At 55.2% G+C, this 21,647-nt stretch overlaps 3 protein-coding genes across 5 annotated transcripts; 2 read left to right on the plus strand and 1 right to left on the minus strand.

The window, feature by feature from the left end:
- The first annotated feature begins 517 nt into the window (after positions 1 to 517).
- Positions 518 to 10,495, plus strand: EFHD2 (EF-hand domain family member D2). 2 transcript variants are annotated; one of them, XM_058161218.1, is made up of 4 exons: positions 518 to 1,559; positions 8,619 to 8,766; positions 8,865 to 8,999; positions 9,287 to 10,495. In XM_058161218.1, the coding sequence occupies exons 2-4, from the start codon at positions 8,653 to 8,655 to the stop codon at positions 9,419 to 9,421; spliced, it is 384 nt and encodes a 127-aa protein (XP_058017201.1). In that variant the 5' UTR covers positions 518 to 1,559; positions 8,619 to 8,652; the 3' UTR covers positions 9,422 to 10,495. The 2 variants fall into 2 exon arrangements, with proteins under 2 accessions (XP_058017201.1, XP_058017200.1); XM_058161217.1 differs by lacking the exon at positions 518 to 1,559 and adding an exon at positions 4,902 to 5,547.
- Positions 10,496 to 11,219: 724 nt separating this feature from the next.
- CTRC (chymotrypsin C) lies at positions 11,220 to 14,891 on the plus strand. The gene is made up of 8 exons (XM_058161066.1): positions 11,220 to 12,248; positions 12,554 to 12,642; positions 12,867 to 12,964; positions 13,223 to 13,345; positions 13,467 to 13,603; positions 13,707 to 13,852; positions 14,160 to 14,309; positions 14,806 to 14,891. Exons 1-8 carry the CDS (start codon positions 12,209 to 12,211, stop codon positions 14,821 to 14,823), a joined length of 801 nt encoding a protein of 266 aa, XP_058017049.1. The 5' UTR covers positions 11,220 to 12,208; the 3' UTR covers positions 14,824 to 14,891.
- Positions 14,892 to 15,810: 919 nt separating this feature from the next.
- CASP9 (caspase 9) lies at positions 15,811 to 21,638 on the minus strand. 2 transcript variants are annotated; one of them, XM_058161240.1, is made up of 9 exons: positions 21,453 to 21,637; positions 21,119 to 21,353; positions 20,761 to 20,798; positions 20,054 to 20,230; positions 18,373 to 18,462; positions 17,701 to 17,848; positions 17,399 to 17,578; positions 17,179 to 17,288; positions 16,167 to 16,405 (listed from the first exon to the last, which is right to left on the minus strand). In XM_058161240.1, the coding sequence occupies exons 1-9, from the start codon at positions 21,582 to 21,584 to the stop codon at positions 16,310 to 16,312; spliced, it is 1,206 nt and encodes a 401-aa protein (XP_058017223.1). In that variant the 5' UTR covers positions 21,585 to 21,637; the 3' UTR covers positions 16,167 to 16,309. The 2 variants fall into 2 exon arrangements, with proteins under 2 accessions (XP_058017222.1, XP_058017223.1); XM_058161239.1 differs by lacking the exon at positions 17,179 to 17,288 and having other exon boundaries at positions 15,811 to 16,405; positions 21,453 to 21,638.
- Between the last annotated feature and the right edge of the window lie 9 nt (positions 21,639 to 21,647).

Raw genomic sequence — 21,647 nt, forward strand, 5'->3', positions numbered from 1 at the left:
CGGTGCAAAAAGGATGTATTTTGTAACTATGCGGGAGCCTCGTCCAGGCAGCCAGCGGCCCCTCTGGATACGCCACGCCTCGATTGTGAGAAAAGCACCAAAAGTGCCAAGGATGGATAAAAGGCTCTGTCGCCCTGCTACCCGTGTCAGGCTGGCATCTTTGGGGAAAGAGGGGTGGGCTTCAGCCGAGTAGGGGCTCAGTACCCCTGCGGGTGGGGCTATGGGACCCTAATTCGCAACGAGCAAGTGGGGCTCGGGGGCCATTTATGGGGACTTTGGGGGTAACGCGATAGCCGAGTTGGAGGCAGGCAATGGCATTTCACAGAGACTTCCGTGAGGTTTTTCTGGTTGAAAGAACAGACGTTGCTTGCCTCCTCCTAGAAGATTCTTTTGACTTCCAGGCCTGCTAAGTTTGGCTTTTCAGGATGAACCAAGGTTTGCTAAACCCTCACGTGGACACTTGGGAGGGGCCAGGGGCTGCCTGTGTTTCTAAAAGGGGATGAAAGCTGACCCCTGGGAGCGCCAGGATGGCCGAGCTTGGTTCAGATGTGGATTCCCAAGGAAACCAGGCCCCAGCCAGCGCAGCGAGAACATCTCCGGCGGACTCGAGGCCGATCCGGGGGACTGTGCCCGCTGCCAAGGAGAGGGTAGTAGTGCAGATCGGTGGGCAACCCAGGCCAAGCAAGTGGAAAGGAGGCTGTGCCTGCTGCAACCTGTCCCAGCATCCCCCGGAGGGCCTGTCCGTCATTCTGACTCTGTGGGTCCCTCTGGAAATGCGTGAGGTTGGGAAGGAGGCGTCCGCCTTGCTGGCCAAGGCCCAAAGCATTCTAACCCAGGCCCTGCCGCGGCCCTCTCCTGCCCAAGGCAAACCCGCTTCGGGGAAAAAGGCCGGTCAGCCGGCCAGTTCTCCCGTGTCTCCATCTGGCCAACCATCAGGAGGCAGAGGAGGAACCTCTGCAAAACCTTCTCAGGAGACGGACCTTCCTGGCACCTTTGCCCAGAGCGCTACCTCGTTCCTGGAAAGTGGGCCACGACTGGCAGCGCCGCTCTGCCTCTTCCACGAAAGAATGCCGCAGGAAAGCAGCACCTTTTTTCAGGGGACAGAATTCACCCAAGATGCATCGTGGCTCTTGGCGCTTGCAAATGGGTGTTTGGGACCCAGGCCATCTCATGCGCCCCACAAGGATGCGGCCTCTCTCGGGTGAGACTCCACGGGAAAGAGAGACCAGCAGCCTCTTCTGTTAAAGAACCCAGATTTTCGTTTGGGGGCAAAATGTGAGCACCCGCAAAGTTATCTTTATTTAAGTGAAGAAAAAAAAACAACCAAAAGGAAATGGGCCCTGTTGTGAAATATACTTCCTCTTTCCTGCTTTCAGCCCCCTCCCTCTTCTTTTTCCCCATTTCTACAGCATTCACCTTAAAAAAATCTCAGCCAGGTGTTGTTGTCTTAGCTTTTCCCTTCAAGGACATTTTCCCGCAGCTGCAAACAAGGGTCTCAGGATTGGTGGCTAAAATGGCCCTTCTTGGGCCGTCCCGAATGTGGCAGCCGGCTTCCAAAGGTAAGAGAAATGGGGTTTTCCCCCCACTTATTTTTAGTTTCACTGATAGGAATCAAATGTGCTTAGGAGACATTTACGCTAAATAGTAAAACTGTTAATACTAAAATAGGAAATGACCCAAGAAGAAGAATCAATGTGGCTTTATTGTAAACAAGCTTTGGATTTTCTTAAAGTTTCTTAGGGAGGGGGTGTTTTTTACAAGTTTTAGATTTGAGTTTTAGATTTTTGAGAAAATGTCAAAAAGCCTCTTTTTATCCTGCACTTTTGGTAGCTGAGTATAATAAACAACTATCTTACTGTTTGCTTGAACATACGAACACAGTGTTTCCATAAATTTGCTGGGTGATGCCCTTTGCAAAGCATTTTATTTGAAACAGGTAAAGCTTTCCTACAAAATGGAATTTTACATGGGGATATTGGGTTTTCCAGAGGGAGACATTTCCAGTTTCAGAGCAGGTGAAGACAGCTCTCTCATTTGGGCAGCCTGACTGAGCCCCCCCCATCGTTCCCAGGCTGTTTAGACCAAGTCTGCTGTCAGGATTGGGGTTATTGGACCAAACTTTATTTATTCCATGAGCCATTACGTTTGTTTAGCTAGGGGTTGAATTAACTTGTTCTGGGTTCACATAATCGGTGGAATTAGGAACTTGCCAAACAACCTGGGTTTGCAGACTCAAAGATACCAAAAGAATAAGAAAAGTTAACTTTAATCTGGCATGTTTTTTTCCCCCCAAAGCAGGGGTGGCACTCTTAGAAAAGGTCCATCCTCCAGGCTTCTCCTGGCAAAATTACACAATGCATTTATCTGACTCTTGCTGCTAATAAGGATGATTTCAAGTATTTATAAGGTTTTTTCCCTCCCGTTTAGCCCCTCAAAAAAAACATGTGAGATTGCAAAGAAATTGTTTAAAAAGTTTAAAAAGTTGAAGTTAAAAAATGTTAAAATAAGTTTTAAAAAAGCAAGCCCCCAATAGCTGTGAATAGCAGAATAACAGAGTTGGAAGAGACCTTGGAGGTCTTTAGTCCAACCCCCTGCTCAAGCAGGAAACCCTAGACCAGTGACGGTGAACCTTTTTGGCACCAAGTGTCCAAATTGGAACGCGCGTGTGTGTGCCAAAACCCCAGAAATTTTGCATGCCGGGCAGCTGGTCTTTGCAGTACCAGAGCCCCAGAAACATGGACCTGTGCACCGGCCAGCTGGTCTTTGGGTTTCTGAAGCTCCAGACACGCGCAAAGATCAGCTGGCTGCCACCATGCATGCACCGGAAACCAGAAGAGTAGCTGGTTAATGCGTGCCACCTCTGATACGTGTGCTATAGCTTCGCCCTCATGGCCCTAGACCAATATGGACAAACATCTATCCAATCTTCTTGAAGACCTCCAGTGATGGAGCCCCCACAACTTCTGGAGGCAAAGCCCTTCCACTGGCCAATTGTTCTCCCGGTCAGGAAATCCCTCCTAAAGTTGCTTCTCTCCTGGATGAGTTTCCATCCGTTGCTTCTTGTCCTGCCTTCTGGGGATTGACCCTCCTCCTCCTCCTCAGATAGGATTCATATTGGTTCTGCCAATGTATCAATAAAAACCTTCTGGGCCCCTTTTCCCCATGAGAGCCATCAAACCCCTCCCTGGGATGAAAAGGTTTGTGCTTCAGGCTGACCCAGATCCCTCCAGGTGGAGTCTTTGGGGGAAGGAAACGCTGAAGGTGCCGACTTCCCCCACCAGCCTCTTTCCGTGGCCCTTCCGTGGCATCCCTGCACAGTTGTTCTTCAGCATCCACGGGGGTCGTTCGAGGACAGGGCAGCCTCTGAGCCCCGAGTGCTCTGCAGCAGCGGCAGCCGGCCATCCGTGTTGGAGGCTCTGCTCTCACCCCCCACTCCCGAAATAGCTGTGCACCCGTTCTAATCTGGCAGGAAGCTGACCTTCCCCAGGAGCATCTCGGGCCGGCTCCGCTCGGCCCTTTCTCCCTGCCCAAAGGAAGGTGGCTGTTTGGGGGGCTCTCCCCCTCTTAATCCAGACTAGAGGATGTGAGGGGCAGCCAGGATTCCGTTTTCTAAAATGCCCCATGGGGCTGTCTACCCAATAGCTACCACCAGCCCAAAGCAGGGAAAAGGGGGTGGGTGGGAGGGGGGCAGCCGGGATTCTGATCTTGTCTCCTCCCCTGGATGGCGCCTGTTCTACGAAAGCTTTGCAGCCGCTGCCCTGCTTGTCACCTCCATCTGTCTTGGGATCTGTGTGGGTGCAGATCTAATCAGGCGCGCGGATGTCTGTGTGGGAAGCCCCCCCCCCTTCAAAGCCAAATGGGATAATTGCCTTATTTTCTCCCTAAGATGCCCCTGCAAGGTCAGGCCTGGGATGGCTTAGAGCTCTCCACCTAGGCCACAGCCAAACCCCCCCCCCCCGCCTTCCCTCCCCAACACCCAGGAGCCCCAATTTTTCCCCCAGGAGAACCGTGTCAAAGCCATTTGCGGCCAAGCAGGAGCCTTCGCTCTTCCTCCCTTTATCATAAAGGCAGCAGAGGGGCAGGGGCTCCTCTGTGACACCCACCCACCCCCAGGCCTTCCCTTGGGAGGTAAGCAGAGCTGGAAAGGCAGGAAGGCATTGAGAAAGGATCCCGTCCCCAAATGCCTGGGAGCTACCCAGGGGCAAGGGCAGCATCCCCCAGCCCCATCCAAGCCATCCACATCCACCCCTCTGGGGAGAGGTCCAGGCAGGCGATGCTCTGGGAGAGGCAGAAACACTTGCAAGGGGTCCCCAGAAGAAGGCGGGGGGGGGGGGGGAGGAAGGGACTCCCTGCCACTTTTGCATTTCTGCCCAAGTGTTTCCTTTCAAAATGCCCCCCCCCCCATCTTTCTTTGTGCTCTGGTTAAAGGTGCTGCCTACCGTGCACGGCAGTGCAGTTGTCGTGTGTGTGTGTGTGTGTGTGTGTGTGTGTGTGTGTGTGTGTGTGTGTGTGTGTGTCTTGTTAGGTGATGGGACACACTCAGGCTGGCAGGAAAGCAGGCAGGTGCTTATCGGTGGGTCACTCTGCGCCCCCCTCTCTCTCCTGCAAGGGTTGGTTCTCGATCTCCACCGATGTTCTCCTTCAACCCTTTTCGGAAGGAAAGGCAGCGATTGGCCCTGCAGCCGGGTGGGTCTCTGCAGTTAAATCTGCAGCCTTCACGGGGTGTTTTCACCCCCTTTGGCGCTTCCTTCCCTCCCTCCTGGTCCCCGAGAGCCCTCACAGCTGGGCTCCCTGGGCATCAGCGCCGGGTCAGAGACCCCCGGGGGCCATATGCACAATTCCTTTGGCAGTGTTGTGGGTTTTCCGGGGGGCGGGGCGGAGGGACAACGGCAGCTTTTGTGGGGAGAGCAGGCCCCCGGGGTTCCCTGGAGTGGGGTGTCGGGAAGGGGGATTTGCGTCCCTGTTGCGTCTGCTGAGCTTTGGGCTACGGTGATGCGTGTATTTCCTGACTAAATTGCGGGGCACCTGCGCTCGTCTCCTCTCCGGGGCCAGGATGATGGGCGAGGGAGTACTCCGCTCCCGGGTCCTCTCGCTTGGAAGCAGAGCGGTCCGCGCGAGGCTGGGGAGGGGGCCGGCGCGAACTACGACTCCCATCAGCCCACGGCCGGGGCGCGGGATGATGGGACTGTGGTTCTGCGCCTCGGGGGCCGCTGCCCGGCCGCCCGTCTCTCTCCCCCCCCCCCCGCTTCCCCGTGGCCGTCGGGGCGGAGCCGGGCTCGACTGGCCGGCGGAGGGAAGGCGCGCGGCTGCCAGCGCTGCTGCCGCCGCGATGGCCACGGAGGAGCTGGCAGGCAAGCTGAGCCGCCGCCTGCGCGTGGAGGGGGCCCCGGAGGAGGAGGAGGAGGGCGAGGCGGAGGGGTCGCCGGGCCCCCGAGCCCCGGCCGGGCAGCTCTCGCCGGGCGGCGCCCACCGCGTCTTCAGCCCCTACGGCGAGTTCCGCGAGTTCTCCCGCCGGCAGATCAAGGACATGGAGCGCCTCTTCCGCCAGTGAGTTGGGGGAGGGCTTCTTTTCGGAGGGGGGGCTGCAGAGGAAGCCCCCACTGCTCGGCGTCTCCCCCCCCCCCACGCTTCTCTTGCGCCCTGCCGAAAAGAGGGCTGTGGGGGGGATCCCCTGCTCGGTGGGGGGCGGGGGGGAGTGAGGAAGAGTTGGTGGCTTTTCTTTAAAACCGGAGCGACGCAGAGCGGAGGGGGCGGCGGGCAGATGCGATGGAGGCCTCCTCGCTCGCATCCTGCGGGAAAGCGCCCTCTGGGCACGTGCAGAAGACCCAGGCGACGGGGTTGCAGGCCGCCCCCTCCGCTCTGCGTGGAGGCGATGGGACTTGGGAGTCCAAAGTAGCGGAAAAGGCCAAGGCTACCCCGTCTGGAGCCTGGGCTGGGGTCTGCCAGAGCCAAGCCCCCCTTGCGCGGCCCCAAAGAGAGAACCGCAGGTTTCGGCAGGGCATCGTTGGCGAATGTGGGGGGGGGGGGCAGAGGTCTGGCACTCCGCCTGCGATCTGCTTTTGGTAGGAGGGATTTTGGTGTGTGTCCCCCTTCCAGGTGCTCCGCAGCTCCCCGCCCTCTGTGGGGCTGGCAAGGCAGATCAAGGAGGGCAGGTTGTGCCAGGTGGAAATGCAGCAGCCTGATTTTCATTCAAGGCTGCCAGGGCTTGGCTTCTGGTGGTTGCTGCTGCTGCTGTTGTTTTATGGGCTCTTTTATGCCAAGAAATGTAGGTTAATGACTCTGAGGTTAGTGGAACCTCACTGTTCAGGGATAGGCTTCCTGAATACTGGAACTTTGGGGATGGTTCTTTCTGCTCTGGAGGGTCTTTTGGGGCTGGGTGCAGAAGGGGCAGAAACTGAATGGTGGGGCTGCCGGAATCTATAGTTGCTGGGCTGGGGCAGTGAGGAGGTGGGGGCTTTAAAATTGGCTGGCCTGGCTCTCTCCGTTTCGGGCAAAGCAGATGTGTGTTGCGTTCTCGATAAGGTCTGGTTGTGCAGTGTCACACAGTTATGAAGCGTTGCATCAGCTCCCTGAATGGCGAAAAAATGGGTCCAGGCATCCAAAGAGCATGCTGCGGTTTCTGACTCGTCTGGCAGAGAAAATGTGGGGAGAAACCCAGTCACTTGCTGGAGATTGAGATGCTGTAGAAATATTTAAAAATGCAGCCCCGGACGAAATCACCCGCAGGCTCTGCCCCCAATCGCTTGGTGGCCTCCCATCCCAGGACTTGAACAGATGCTGCGGAGGTCAGGCTTGATCAGTGCCGGTTATTATTCATGGGTATATCTGTCCGCCCCCCCCCCCATGCGTCTTCCCTCTGTGGCTTCAGGGGTGAGGAGGTCACAGAGAAAAGTGGGCAGCCTGGGCAGTTCCTCTCCTGCCTGGTTTCTTCTATCTGCTGGGTTTGGGAGAGGCATATGTAAGATGGTGGTCCCTTGTGGCAGGGAGTTCCATTGGTTAATCTTGCAAACCAGGCTGCTGCAAGACTGCAAGGTTCCTGCTTAGCAGCCTGGAAGTGGCTCCCTGAGGGAGGGGTAGGGGGTATGACTGAGATGTCCTTCACCGCTCAGCCAAACTGCTCTGCCACCCTGGGGCATGGGGTGGAAGGAGCCGGTTGGCAACCCCGCGGGCAGGAAGTTTGCACAGAAGCTGGTTAGCCAACTCCTTGCACATCGCAGCCCTGGCTTTGCTCCGGAAATGACTAAGTCCCACCGCATCTCCTGGAAGGACACCCAAGAGCAGAACTGTGGCTGGTTAGCACCCCCACCCCCACCCTTTCCTGGCTTCCTGGTTGCTGAAGCACCCCTTCCCCTCCCTCCCAGATCACCTGGGAACCTGAAGCCCCTCCCCAGTTCTTGATAGGCATCTTCCTGGCCCACCTCATGACCCTGTTCCTGGGACCCTGGATCTCACCAGTTAGATGCCCAGCCAGTTCTGCACTAAATGGAAAGGGTGAGGGTGGCAGATCACACCTGGACGGGCCCCAGTACACACAGGTGATGGGGGAGGAGAAGGGAAGCCCAGCCAACATTCCCAAACTGTTACAATAATCTGCAGATTATTAGAATGACACCCTTATAGTTCTAATAATGGTCCCAGTGCGGTTCCCTCAAGGCTAGCTTTAAGCCTCCTTTCCCCCGCCCCTCCTTCCTTCCTTTCTTTCTCTTTCTTTCTTGTCCTTGGTGCTGTTTGAGCTTGGCAGTTTCCTTGCATGCGTTTCATAACACTATTAGTGCCACTGATAACTTTACCTAGTTTGGGTCATCTAACATCTGCAAGGAAACCACCAAGCCTCTCAGGTCGCCTTCTCTCTAGCGTGCAGCGGCTTCCAGCCGGTCCTTTCAGCTGCCCCCTTGGGCATCTTCTGCCGCGCTGCTCCTTTGAGGCAGGAAGCAAACTGGTGGCCCCCACCTCTGCTCAGTCCAGACCCCTCGGCCAGCAGTCCAGCAGGAGAAATGCTTGTTTACGTTGTCCTTCTGGAAGGAAATTCTGTTTTGGGAATTTCCCTGCCAGGAGAAGGCGGGGTGGGCGAGGGGCATGCAGGAATATGACTTCTGCTAGCCTCGCTCCTGCCAGCTGTGGCCTCCTGAGCCAGCTGGGTGGCAGCCGGGCAGCTCTTGGAGAGGAAAAGCCGCACAACCAGCACCAATCCTTTCCCTGCCCTCCTTTGAGCCCATAAGGGCAGCTCAAAAATGCCACCAAGCGACAGGTAAACAAAGCCCACGTTGTTTATCCAGAAATAAGTGGGGTGGGGGAAGAAACCCACACAAAGGCCACGTTCCCCAAAAAGCCCCGGAGAAGTTGGGAGCCCCCAGGCTGGAGTTCCAGTGGTTTTAGGCCTCCCGTGCTGGAGAGTCCAGGCTCTTGACGGAAGCAGGCCATTCTCTAGGGCAGGTGTGTGTGTGTGGGGGGGGGGGAGCCAACTGGCAGTCTCAGGGCCCTTGGGCCTAACCATGCCATCCTCAGCAGCGGATCCGTCCAGAGCCCCTGCCAGAGGGAACTGGCTCTGCTAGAGAGATCAGCTGGCCAAGGAATCTGTTCAGGCTAACGGGCTCTCCGCTCTGGAATTTCATCCCCAGGTACGACGCGGGCAAAGACGGCTTCATCGACCTGATGGAGCTGAAACTGATGATGGAGAAACTGGGGGCTCCCCAGACGCACCTGGGCTTGAAGAACATGATCAAGGAAGTGGACGAAGATGTGGACAGCAAACTCAGTTTTCGGGAGGTGAGAGTCCTCCCCCCTCCCTCCTTAAACAAGGGCTGGGGCAGAATCTGGCAGAAGCTCCAGTCTGTTTCCAACCCTTTCCCCCACCACCACCACAGTTCCTTCTCATCTTCCGGAAAGCGGCCGCCGGGGAGCTGGAGGAAGACAGTGGCCTGCATGCCCTGGCCTGCCTCTCGGAGATCGATGTCTCCACCCAGGGTGTCAAGGGGGCCAAGAGCTTTTTCGAGGCCAAAGTAAGCAGGGAAGACGGCAGCCTCGGGGGGGGGGGCAGCGCCTGGCAAGGGGGCTTAAAGGCAGGTTGTGGGGGCAGGTTCATATGCACAGTCGAGCCTGGAAACCGGTTGGGCAGCTTTGGGCCCCACTTTCTCGGCCCACCTCATAGGGACGTCGTTGTGGGGAAAACAGGAGGAGGAAGGAAGGGAGAAGATCACCCCCTTGAATTATTTATAAAAACAATAAAGGAGGGCTAAACATAAATAAACCCAGACCCTCCCCCTTCTTGGCCACCCCCTCCCTGCAGGTGCAGGCGATGAATGTGGGCAGCCGCTTCGAAGAGGAGATCAAGGCAGAGCAGGAGGAGAAGCGGCGCCAGGCGGAGGAGCTGAAGCAGCGGAAGGAGGCCTTCAAGGAGCTGCAGTCCACCTTCAGGCAGTAGCCAGCACCCCACCCCACCCCCCGCCGGACACAGCCCAGCCCCCCTGCCACGCCCATCCGCCCCCCTCGCTGCAAGACCCCCCAGCTAGAGGCGCAGGAGCCAGAGGCGACCTAGCGTGGTTGGTGGGCAAACCACCGGGGGAAGAAGGCAGACCTTGGAGCCCTCAGACCCATTTGGGCCTAATTTGCACCCCCTTTCCCCGAGCCAGCTGTTCGGTGTTTTCTTCACGGCGTTTTCGTCTCCCGTCCGTCGGTCTCGTGGTTCTCGGTGTCTCCCGGTCCCAGGTTTGCGGACTTGACGTGTGAATTGTTCCGTTCTCCCCCTGGGGTTGTGGTGCATGGATCTGGCTTGCTGTTAAGAGGCGGGGTGTGGGGTTTCCCCACTCCCCCCACCCTCCCAGCTGCTTGTGCAGAAATGCTGTCTTTGTGTGCGTTGCCTCAGCTGTATAGATGTGCTCGGACTGGGGGCTCCAGCTCCCAGGGCCCCCAGTGGGCAGGAGGTAGGCCTGGCAGGTGGGGGCACTGGGGTGGCCCCACTGGGGTGGCCCCACTGGGGGGCCCTGGCAGTTGGGGGCACCTATGAGGGAGTTCTTTATACCACTTTCCCTCAGGGCCACCGTCACTCTTTTTCCACCCTGGCTTTGGAGTTTAGACTCAGCAGAACCTTTAGGGGGTCCTCTGGCAGGCAGGGGATAATGGGAGCTGGAGTCTGGCACGTCTGCGGGACAGGGTCAATTTATAGTTTGTTTGTGTGTGTGTATGTGTGTATGTGTGTATCTGTGTGTGTGTGTGTATCTGTGTGTGTGTGTGTGTTTATGTCCAGACAATAAGCCCCAAGTTCTGGAATTGTGTTGTGTAGAAGTGTTCTGGTGGCAGGAACAGAAGAGGAGAGTTGCCAGAATCGGGCCCTCCCGAGAGATTTGGGGCAGGTGGGGCCCCGGGTCCATTTGAAGCAGTGAACCCTCCAGCAGTGAGCTCCACCGGTCAGGGAGGGCTGAAACTGTGTCAAAATCGCCCAAGTGGGAGTGGCACCTAGAGGTCATTTAATCCAACCCCCAGCGGAAGAAGACATTCACGGTGTGGCAGTTGGGGACCCAGCTCCTTTCCCACTGCCCCAGATGGCTGAAGGGTTAGGCTGACTGGAGCGTAGAAGGGGCCTCCAGTGGGGTTACTTTCTCACAAGGGGGTCTCTTTCCTAGGTGGGACCCCTTAGCCAGCTGTGTGAGCTCTGCCATGGATGGCAAAAAAACAACAACCAACAACCCACAACCCACTGAAACATGGCTTAATAGCAGTGTGTGAACCAGAGAGCATGGTTAAGAAGGCGTTGTGAGGCGTGAACCATTCTGATGCTAGTTTGTTCAACAAGCCACAATCCAGGCAGACCTGGCTCAGTGTTTTGCGGAGCCCCATCTAGCTGTTGTTGGGGGGGGTCCTTCCACACACACCCCGACCCCCTCTCTCCGTGCTTGCTTGCTTCTGTGCTGAATTTGTGCTTTTGGGGCTAAGCGAGCCCTTTGGGCCCCTGAAGGCTGGCTGGCTTCTTCCTGGGGCCGCAGGAGGGTTTGCGCTCCGCCTGCCCTGAAACTCCTCGGCCGCCACAACAGTCTGCAGGTTGGGAGGTGGTGGCCATTTCGGGTTCAGAAGCTGCTCCATTTCGTGGTATGGTTTTATTTTTTTTACCCAAATATAATTAAAACAAAACTATATTTCATAAGCTTATCGTGGTATCTGGATTCTGTCTCTTGTGGCGAGGGGGGGGCAGTGGTGGTGGCTGGGGGGAGGAATTCCACCAGGAAGTGCGGTTGAGGCCTCTGTGCCATTTCTGTCTGTGGCTGGGCTTCCTGACTCGAGCAGCCTCTCCAGTCTGCTGCAGAGGAGGGGAGGTGGGACGGAGCTGGCCAAACGGGCCGGGCAGTTGGATTCAGACACCACCCCAAGTGGAGGCAGCAGCTCACCCCCAGGTGGCATCGCTTAGCCTCTCCAGGATGGAGGCCATTCCTGGGGACCCAGGCTGGCTGTGTCCACACACGCCAGGAGCCGAAGCCAAATTGAGGACGTTGTTTGTGCTTCAACGTCTTGCTGAGGTTGTGTGAATCAGACTACAAACAGATTGACTTCCGTGGTTCTGGGCTTGGGAGTGCGGGGTTCTTCTGCCCAGGTCCCATCAAGGTTTGATTGTGGTTTCTCCCACAAGCCATGTGGGGCCTCCCTGGCCCTCTTTTCCAAACGCCTCCTATTTCTCCATGGGAAGCAGACAGGTGACGAAGGACGTGCCAGGCCGGATGAGGCAGCTGCTGCTTCTCCCATGCCTGGGGCAGGGCCCCCCACCATGCCCACAGGGCCTCCAGCCATACCCAGTGAGGCCAGGAGCTGCCCTTGGGCCCGCCCGAGGAGCTGGCATTGCCACCGGTCTGGCTCCCTAGCACAGGGGCTGCAGCCAAAGGCTGGTATGGCTTTTCCTGGGTAGCGCCACCTATAGTCAAGCCAGATGCCTGATGGGAGTGTGGGACGGGAGCCCAAGACCATTTTGGGGGATGCAGGAAGAGCCGCTCTGCCCCTCCCAGGCACCCTAAAGGTCTCCTGGACCCTGTCTCGGTGAGCGGACGAGGACTGCGCTCTCTGCCAAGGGGCAGCCTTCCTCCTTTATCGACCCAGCGATAGATAACCTGGCAAGGTCAAAGACGCCAGGTGATCACACCTGGTCGGGGCTCCAAGGATGCTCGGCTGCAGCTGGCTATAAATATGGGAGGGACTTCCCACAAAGCCCACTTCAGCGGCTGCCATCATGTTCAAGCTGCTCTGCGCCCTCCTGCTCGTGGCTCACGGTAGGTGGTTGTGGGGAGGGAGCCCTGCCCTGCCTCCCCTCTGAAAACAGGGTTAGGGTTAGCCCTGCCTGGAGCTGCTCAGTGCAGGGACTAGTCAGTTTCTCTGGCTATTTAATGCCAAGAGAATCTGGTCAATCCTCCCTGCACTGTGATTTCTCCCCCTTGGAAGTGCTTTGATCTCACCTGTTTGTGGGGTGGAAGACTTTAGAAGAAGAAAGCACTTGAGAGGGCTCTTGTGTTATTGACGTCAATCGCTGAGAGGCCTCCTTTCTTTCCTTCGCTCTCCTCCTCTTTGCTTTTCTCAGCCTACGGCTGTGGCCACCCCACCTACGTGCCCAATATTTCGCGTGTGGTTGGGGGCGAAGATGTCCGGCCCCACAGCTGGCCCTGGCAGGTAAGGAATGCTTGGGAGTTCTTGCCACAGTCTGGAAGGGCAGAACCATGGCTGACTTCACGCCTGTGGGATTCCTTGCCACTGGAAGGGGGAGAGGAGCTCTTCGTGAGGCTCAAGGCTCGGCTTTATCAGCAGTTTGAGGTGCAGGGCAAAATCCAGGTTGGAGGGAAGTGACATTTTCAGGATTTTGAAGGTACCTTTTCAAAAACCAATTTTGCTTTCAGGTCTCCCTCCAGTATGACAAGAAAGGAGTTTGGGCTCACACTTGCGGTGGGACCCTCATCGACCCTAACTGGGTGCTGACGGCGGCTCACTGCATCAGGTACCCCCTGTGTCCCTCCATGGAGCCCTGAGAGGGAGGCAGAATTTGGGAGAAAAACACTTTTTTCCTCCTTAGATTTAGCAAGCGGAGTCACAGCCTCTTGTCTCCCAAAATACCCCTGCGGTGTCTTTTGAAGGGCACTGAACAAACTCCGCCCCCTGGGGGGAGAGGGACTGCCCCCCCCACCAGCTTTCTCAAGGGACTCTTGCCCCCTCCCATCCCATCCCCTTCCCTTCCTCTGCTCCCCCCTCCCCCCAGCTCTAAGCGGACCTACCGAGTGCTGCTGGGCAAGCAGAACCTGAAAATGGCCGAGGCCGGCGAGGTGGCCGTGGCAGTGGAGAAGGCCATCGTCCACGAGAAGTGGAACTCACTCTTCATCATGTGAGTCTCTCCTTGGAGGGCTGGGTGAGAAGAGGGCACCCCTGATAAGAGGGTTTGCTTCACTCTCTCCTTTCCGGGGTGCCCATCTGCCCCCGCCCCAAGGCTTCTGTTCCCTTTGCAGCAACGACATCGCCCTGTTGAAGCTGGCAGAGCCGGTTGAGTTCAGCGACACCATCCAGCCCTCCTGCCTGCCCACCCCGGAGTCTCTGCTACCCCAGGGCTTCCCCTGCTACGTCACTGGGTGGGGCCGTCTCTGGAGTAAGTCACCGGCTGCCTTCCCGCCCCCCCCCCAAAGAGGGGAGGAATAGCCCCAAAGGTGGGCCTCTTGGGGTCCTAATGCCCCCCTCTCCCTTGCTTGCAGCCAACGGACCCATCGCAGACACTCTTCAGCAGGGCTTCCTGCCCGTGGTGGACCACGCCACCTGCACCCAGAAGGACTGGTGGGGCTCCATGGTCAAGCCCAGCATGGTCTGCGCGGGGGGAGACGGCGTCATTTCAGGGTGCAATGTAGGTTTGCTTCTCCTACATGACCTTGGGGGCCCTTAAACCCAGAGACAGATGGGGCTCGCACAAAGGCCAAACCGTGGTTAGCTGAACTCGTGATCAGCCACAAGGGTCTGGGTTCTAATCCTGAAGGAACCCACAGAGCTTCATGACCGGATTGGCAGGAAGCTGGGATCCAACCCAGCGCCATCCAGTTTCTTACAACCGGTGGTTAAAAGGATGGGGACATTGCCACCTACCCACCCACCCAGCCTCGGGACTATTGCCGGTCTCCTGTACCCGCAACTGGCCTGCCCTCCTCTGTCCTCAGGGTGACTCTGGAGGGCCCCTGAACTGCCACAACGGCGACTCCTGGCAAGTCCACGGCATCGTTAGCTTTGGGTCCGCCCTCGGCTGCAACACGGCCAAGAAGCCCACCGTCTTCACCCGCGTCTCCGGCTACATCCTCTGGATCACCAAGGTGAGTGTGCGGTGGCAGGGACCCTGTCCTGTCACCACCCCCACCCCCGGATCTTTTCCCCACAGACTCAGAGGCCCCCTATCTGAAGTGATGGACTGACATCCTTTGTGATACTCAGGGAAATCCAGCAACATTTGTTTGATTCTATCGCCATGAGGTCAGGAAGCCTCAATAACAGGCTTGGCTCTGACCCTTCTGCAGCTGGAGCATGTGCAGAATGCAGACCCCAGAGCCAGGCATCAGCTCTCCCCCCCCCGCCTTCTCCTGCCAAGGAGATCGTTGCTCACCCAAGGGGAGGCCATTTAGCTCTGCTTCCACAAGGGGCGGGAATTGTGCCTGGTTGATGTTAGAAACGCGTCACGCGGGGCGGAGATGCTGGCAGCTGCAGTCAGGATTTGTCCAGGAAAAACACGTATTTTTAAGAACCTGCTGAGTGGTTGTGTCCTTTCCCACGTGTCCACGAATCCCTTTTTCTTTCTCTTTTCCCCTCCTGTAGACAATGACTCAGAACTGAGGAGCCAGCTGTGCCGTGTGGCCAACCGATACTGAAAAATACTCAATAAACCTTTTATCATCCCGAAGGGCTGTGTGTTTGTAGCATTTCCTCCCCACCCCCACAAAAAAAACCCGGGGATTTCTTCAATCCATCCCCCACCCCCACGCCATTCATTCATCTCCGGGTGTGTCTGTGTGTGACTTTACCTCGCCTGTTAACAACCACAACTGAAGCTGTACAACTGCACCTCTAAAAGATAAAAGGAATCTGCCGCCGTATAAAAGACGTAGCATACAGGGAGGGAGGAGGAAAGAGGCACCCCTCCAGTAGGTGCAGGGCGTACAGGGTGCATAGAATTATGGATGTGGGCATGTGTGCACACACCCTGCCCCCCCCCTTCTGGCACGCGATGGCAAAAAGGTTAGCCGTCACTGGAGTAGAAGTTTGGGCACATATAACCAGACTGCTGCCCTTGGTGGCTAAATGAGATACTATTGTCACAAAGAAAATAGGATATGCCTTACTTTATCAGTAGGTGCTCCCCCAGCCTCACTGGCTGGGTTGGGTATTGCTGCCAAAGGGCATCCTGGACGTTCCTGCTCCTTCTGGGCTTGGGGGCTCCTGCATTCCCATCTTGCCTCAGATGTGGGCAAGAGCTCCTGATCATGTGGGATTGGAAGGGGGGGGGAGCTCCTTTGCTAAGTTGTTCTCAGCTGTTTGGAAATGAGCCAAACGGGTTGAGGAAGGAGTGCCCTGTTTTCTGTTAGATACCCTCTGCAAGAAATAAATGGGGGAATTTTTTCCATATTCAGTGGGTAGTGAAAAGCCCTTTCCCAGGAAAAGGAGGTGTCCAGCAAGGCGCTAGGTTGCTCTCCTGGATACCCCCCCCCCCATTTCTTTCATGGAGACCACCAAGAGGAATGAGGGGCTCGAACTATTTCAGGTGCCTCTCCTGAATGAATGAAAGCTGCCAAGAACCGATGAAGTAAGAACCGGGCATGGAGCTCAGGAATTTAAATATTTAATGATGTAAAAAGATTATGAGACATTGCACTTAACCTTCAAATAATTAAGTAACAATTTAAGACACCCTGTTTATCCTTTCAAGGGTTTGTTTTTGTTTTTTAAGATTAACGCTTGTGGCTCAGAAATAATTTCCAAGAGCACCTTCTCATTGTAAATTATCTTGATTTCTCGAAAAGAGGAAGAAGAGAAATGTAAACAGTAGAAACTTGATTCACATTGATTTGTTCTGTTAGAACTCAATAAGCCAAAAAACCAAGACGAGGTTTCCACGCAACTCCAGAGGCTGGCCAATAGGCGAGGGGCTCTGGGTCATTTGGAGTCTGGAGTCTCTGCCTGCTGCTGGGGGCTTTTCCCATGGAACACAGCATTGGAAAGGCACCAGGTGGCAAAACGGGCCATAAACATCTCTCTCTCACACACAAATAAATCTCCAGAAATATGTCCCAGGAACGGCGAAGAAGAACCAGCCAAAATTTTGTCATGCCTTGAAGAAAAAATTTTTCCGGAGAAAGTTGAAGTGACCTGGCATTTGCTTGTAAGGCCCTGCAACTTTGGTAGCGACGATGTTCCCCACCTGTGGAGGCAAGAAGGTGTGTGCATGAGAAACGAGTTCTTACAGAGGCCACATGGGCCCCCATCTTGCTGGGATGGAACACGCCCCCCCCCCCCAGAAAGCTTGGCTTGAGGATGAGGAAGGGACGGGGGAAAAGACTAAAAGCCAAAGCTGGGTTTCCTGGATCCCACTGCCCGAAGCCCAGAGGGCTGGCAAAGGGTGCGGGGGGGTGGGGGTGCGAAGGTACCTTCATGCCAAAAACCATTGGGAGAAAATAAAAGGTTGGTTAGAAGAAATAACCCAACAACATATTGATTTAAAACAGGAGTTGTTTTTATTCGGGATCCTACCAGAGAAAATTGATAAAAAAGGAAATATTTATTTGATTATACATGTAATTACAGCAGCAAGAATAGTTTTTGCGCAAAATTGGAAAGCAGAAAAAATACCCCTGGAAGGAGAAAATCATTAGAAAAATTTTAGATTGTACAGAAATAAACAGATTAACTTTGGTGATTAAAGAAAGAGAGGATTCAGAATATTTTAAGATATGGGATAAATTTTACCATTGGTTAGAAGAAAGGTACAGATAAGCAATGGATAATTATGTAAGGAAATGGTAACAGTGTATTTGTGGAAAAATGGTAATAGTTCAAATTGAAGTGAAGAAGAAACAACAAAATGATGGAGCCAGGAAGAAAACACCGAAACGTCACGTGGAAGGAATTGTTGACCTTTTAAATGTATGTTTGTCTATAAAATAAAAAACTTTTTAAAAAAGAAAAAGAAGGTACCTTCATGAGGATGCTGGGCAGGTCCTCCAGGTGGGCGTATTCGGCCAAGACCTGATCCAGAGCCTCAATGAACCAGGAGCCACTTTGGGTGTCCCGCCAGGAGACGTGGCCTTTGGGACACAAGTGCCACATGTCACAATTGAAAGGTGGTCATGAAAAGTGAAGTGGCGCCCATCAGTGGCACGGGAGGGGGACTCCCCTGGTGAGGGTTGCCCCTTACCTGGAAAGGTGGGATAGCAAACCAAGATGTCGCTGTCCGTGGGCAGACTAGCCGTGGCATCGAGCTCATCAGTGTCTCCTCCGGGCCCCGGCATCGGGATGGCGTCTGACTCCACGGACTTTCCTTCACGCCGGCCTGGCGGTGCGTCGGCCTCCATTTCAAAGCCTTGGTCTTTTTCCTCTGGGAAGGCACAAAGAGGTTTGCTTTCCCAGGTGATGGTTTGGGCCCTCAAGGCCTCTTTGTCTGGAACTCAATGGTCACCATGTTTCTGCAGGAGAAACCTTTCCCCCACCCCTCCTCACCTCCTCCACAGGCCTGGATGAAGAACAATTTTGGCTTCCCCCTCAGACTTGGACAGTGGGAGCCGTTGAAATAGCTGACCACCTTCTGCACCGCAATGCGCTGTCCGTCCGTCCCAAAGATGGCGCCTGGAATCTGGATGTGGTAGCTCTGGAAGAGGCCAGGAGACCCTCGGGAGTGACCCCCAGGGAAGGGAAGCTCTCAAGGGGCAAGTTGCTTAGACGGGGGAGAGTTACAACCTCGCCTGAAAAGGGGTTAAGGACCAGTTGCAGTGGTTGGCCCCCTCCCCCATCATCAATTCATGCGTTTGGACCCCACGGCTGCATTTACGACTGTTTTGCCATTGGGTTGGGTTCATGACCACAGCATTGTTTTTACAGCGAAGTTCCCTTAACAACTGGTGCAAAAAAAAGTGTGTGTGTCTTACAAGCAGCCAAACTGGTTTGTAGGCAGCAGCACTTAAATTACTTTTATTCGGAGGACAGCAAGGCTTAACTCTTCAGAAAAGCAGCAGCTGGCCCCACAAGAATCAAAGCCCCGGCCTCTTCAGACCAGCCCCCCTCGCACCTGCCCCAGACAGATTAATCACTGGTCCCTGGGTGGGATCTTGAGTTGATGTTATGGGGAAAGCACGGTGCCACCTTGCACGAAACGCGCTCTAGGCGCCTGCCTACCTCGCAGCCATGGGAGAGGATGACCACCAGGCAGCAGTCCAGGCCGCTGTGATCGCGACTGGCCAGGCTCTGCAACTCCTGGGCTATTTCCTGAGGGTGGGAGGAGGGGGGGGAGAGAGAGAGAGGCACTGAGGATGCCCAGCAACAAGAGCAGCCTGCCCACCCAGCAAGACCAATTTCCTTTCGGCCTCTTTGACAAGCAACGGAAAGAAGGAACGGTTGCCCTGTGGCTGTTTCCAAAGCTGAATCCAGATCTTGGAGAGGGGGAAATATTTTCCCCTTTGAGACAGGAATTTGTACAGCAGATCCTGAAAGGGGGAGGGTCTCGATCAGACCACCACCGGCAGGCCAGATGCTCCCGATCCATTATTATCACTTATTTATATGCTATCTTTTTATGTTTATTTATAAACAATATCCTTATCGCTATTGTTGTGACCTAGGCCCAAGTAGGTAGTAGGAAACTCAGTGTAAACAAACAAACTTTATTCAAACGGCTGAGAATTACTTCATTCTCAGCGTAAAGGTAAAGGTTCCCCTTTCACATACGTGCTAGTCGTTGCCGACTCTAGGGGGCGCTGCTCATCTCGGTTTCAAAGCCAAAGAGCCAGCTTTGTCTGAAGACGTCTCCGTGGTCATGTGGCCGGCATGACTCAACGCCAAAGGCGCACAGAACACTGTTACCTTCCCACCAAAGGTGGTCCCTATTTTTTCTACTTGCATTTTTATGTGCTTTCGAAACTGCTAGGTTGGCAGAAGCTGGGACAAGTAATGGGAGCTCACCATTACACCCCATTACACGGCAGCACTAGGGATTCGAACTGCCGAGCTGCCTTTCGATCGACAAGTCAACGTCCCAGCCCGAGCCACCGCATCTCTTTATTCTCAGCGTAGTTCAACTAAATTAAAGCAAATTCCTCCCAACACAAATTCCTCAGTCCTATCGCAAACCTTGGTCCAATTAGGCAAAGGCCTTTGGTCCAATTAGCCAAAGGCCTTTCTTGGCAAACGTTCAGAAGACACCGATGCAAAAATAAATGCAAGACGACAAAGCTATTAACGTTGTTTTCTGGCAAAGCCCAAACGCCGTTGCTGGTCTTTTAAGCCTTATGGGTGGGGCCAATCATCTCTTGGCCCTACTCCCGAGTTGTCCTTTTTGCTTGAGCTGCTCTTGCCTTCTGGCAGCTCTTCTCATGCGTGTATTAGGAACAGGCTCCTCCTGTTCTTCTGCCTCGCTACTATCAGTCTCTGGAGGCTCTGGAGTCTGCACCTTACTCCCCGATGGCCCTGGCCCCACCTCAGCCTCATCGCTGTCCGACTCCATTCCCAGCTCTGCAGGCGGCTGGCAGACCACAACAGCTATTCTAGAAATACAGCTTTTAACTTTATCCGTTTTTCCAAACCCTTTAAAGTTTGTATTCTTATATTATTTCTGTTTTTTCTGTACAGAAAACACAAGTCACAATTTAAAACTAAATTGCCTCTGAAGAGCCGCTGATTGCTGGAGGAGGTCAGCTTGGAGATGACCCTGCACGCTGTCCAGGGTGCTACAGCCACACTCTGAAGTGTGGGTCCTTGTGGGACTAGATGACCACCTGGACCCAGACAAATTCTGTTGTTTCGTACGAGTGATTTTCCTTTCTCTATAGAGCAGCTCCAAGCCCCAGCTTGAGATGCTCACCTGAGCTGTAAGGTCTTCCTTGGTCAAGACCTCGAAATGCAGCGCCCGGAACCTCTTTTCCAGCCTCTGGCGATCGATGTCGGAGCCCAGGCGATGTTTTAAATCCGTGTTTTTGTTGAAATGGACATTATTGATGATGAGACAGTAGCCGCAGGGCTCAGAATTCAGGGGGTAAACCTGCCAGGGCACATCAAAGACTTATACCGGCCTGGCACCATTGCAAAGTGACCTTGAACCGGCCCTCAGCCCAGTGCGGCCTCTGAATGGAACATAAAATCTTGGATAAAAGTTTAAGTGGAGATTTTAGGCAGCTCATCTTCCAACTCCGGATGGTGTTCTCTCAAGGGGAGAGAAGTAATTCCTTGTCAGTTTTTATATGGGAAAGTGAGGGCAGTTCTCTCCCGATTTCAACAACCAAGAAAAGTAAACAAATAAAAATCCAGAAATTTGAAAGAGAATCTTGAACCTGTGAGAAGGAGGGCAGAAAAACTAAAATCTCCTTCACAGGGGAGGAAAAATCTCAATGCTCATTCGAACAGAAGCGAAGTGCTGTAGTTGCAGGCTTCCATCCTGTCTGCTGGTGTCCCTGAGGCAGGTCCCCACTGCTGGGGGAGTTTTACCTGGGCAGCAGGGGTCCAACTCAGCACCTGGGAACGCCAGGGAGAAATAAACCTTCAACAAGCCAAGCAGGAAGGAAGCAAACTCACCATTTCCGAATCCCTTTTGGGTTTCTCTTCTATGGGACCTAGAAGATGAGAGAGAAAAGGAAATGATCAGCAAAGTCCCGCTTGGAACCAAGCCGCACCTTGAAGCAAAGCAGCCCAGCAGGACTTTGACCTGGAAGGGTATTTCCCTTCCCCCACCTCCTCCTCTGCCAGAAGCTGGGCCAGAAATGCTGAATGCGCTTGGTGTGTGTGTGTGGTGTGTTTGTGGGGTGTGTGTGTGTGTATTGTGTAGAGGCAATGAAACCCAGGACCTGCGTGGGGGGAGGGGATGGTGCCCACAAGCAACCACAGACCGGGGTGGGGGAGGAAGTGGTGGTTGGGGGCAACCTGCCCCACTTACCTGGCTGGCTGGGCTGGAGGGAGGAGGCCTTCCCGGGCAGGGGATGATGGGCCTCCGGGTGCCTCGGGGCCTGCTCCGGGGGCCCCTCCGGGCGGCGTCCGTCGCTCAGCAGCTCCGCCAGCGCCTCCTGGCCGCTCTCGCGCAGGCACATCACGAAGTCCCCCATGGCCCTCCGGCCCCGCGTCGCCAGGTCGCCCACCAGCTGCCTCGCCTGGTCTCGCCGGGTCCCCGCAGACTACGCAGGCGCAGAGAGAGAGAGAAGGGGGAGCGTTGGGGGCACGACTAGATGGCCACACGGAACACCCCCGGCACATAGCCATGGGCCGCGCGGTACCTGGATCTCCTCGATCATGTCCGCGGTGAAGAGGCCCCGGCGCAGCAGAAGCGCCCAAAGCGGCTCCAGCCGCAGCTCCTTCACCAGCCTCACCCGGGAGCGAAGCAGCCGCCGCCGATCCGCCTCCTCCATGGCCTGCCGGCCGCCCTCCCTTGCAGGGTCCCTGAGCGCATGCGCGCACTTCTGCCCGCCCTC

The sequence above is a fragment of the Ahaetulla prasina genome, chromosome 18, assembly GCF_028640845.1.
Source record: "Ahaetulla prasina isolate Xishuangbanna chromosome 18, ASM2864084v1, whole genome shotgun sequence".
Lineage (NCBI taxonomy): Eukaryota > Metazoa > Chordata > Lepidosauria > Squamata > Colubridae > Ahaetulla > Ahaetulla prasina.

Excerpts from the sequence above, each read along its gene's own strand:
- EFHD2 (XM_058161217.1), top strand. The coding sequence starts at position 5,054 with ATGATGGGCGAGGGAGTACTCCGCTCCCGGGTCCTCTCGCTTGGAAGC. Across the intron at positions 5,548-8,618 it reads ATGGAGCGCCTCTTCCGCCA|GTACGACGCGGGCAAAGACG; the intron begins GTGAGTTGGGGG and ends TTTCATCCCCAG. Across the intron at positions 9,000-9,286 it reads AGAGCTTTTTCGAGGCCAAA|GTGCAGGCGATGAATGTGGG; the intron begins GTAAGCAGGGAA and ends CCCTCCCTGCAG.
- CTRC (XM_058161066.1), top strand. The coding sequence starts at position 12,209 with ATGTTCAAGCTGCTCTGCGCCCTCCTGCTCGTGGCTCACG. Across the intron at positions 12,249-12,553 it reads CCTCCTGCTCGTGGCTCACG|CCTACGGCTGTGGCCACCCC; the intron begins GTAGGTGGTTGT and ends TGCTTTTCTCAG. Across the intron at positions 12,643-12,866 it reads CCCACAGCTGGCCCTGGCAG|GTCTCCCTCCAGTATGACAA; the intron begins GTAAGGAATGCT and ends TTTTGCTTTCAG.
- CASP9 (XM_058161239.1), bottom strand. The coding sequence starts at position 21,584 with ATGGAGGAGGCGGATCGGCGGCGGCTGCTTCGCTCCCGGGTGAGGCTG. Across the intron at positions 20,231-20,760 it reads CCAAAAGGGATTCGGAAATG|GTTTACCCCCTGAATTCTGA; the intron begins GTGAGTTTGCTT and ends GTGCCCTGGCAG. Across the intron at positions 17,849-18,372 it reads TCCTCTCCCATGGCTGCGAG|AGCTACCACATCCAGATTCC; the intron begins GTAGGCAGGCGC and ends GGCCTCTTCCAG.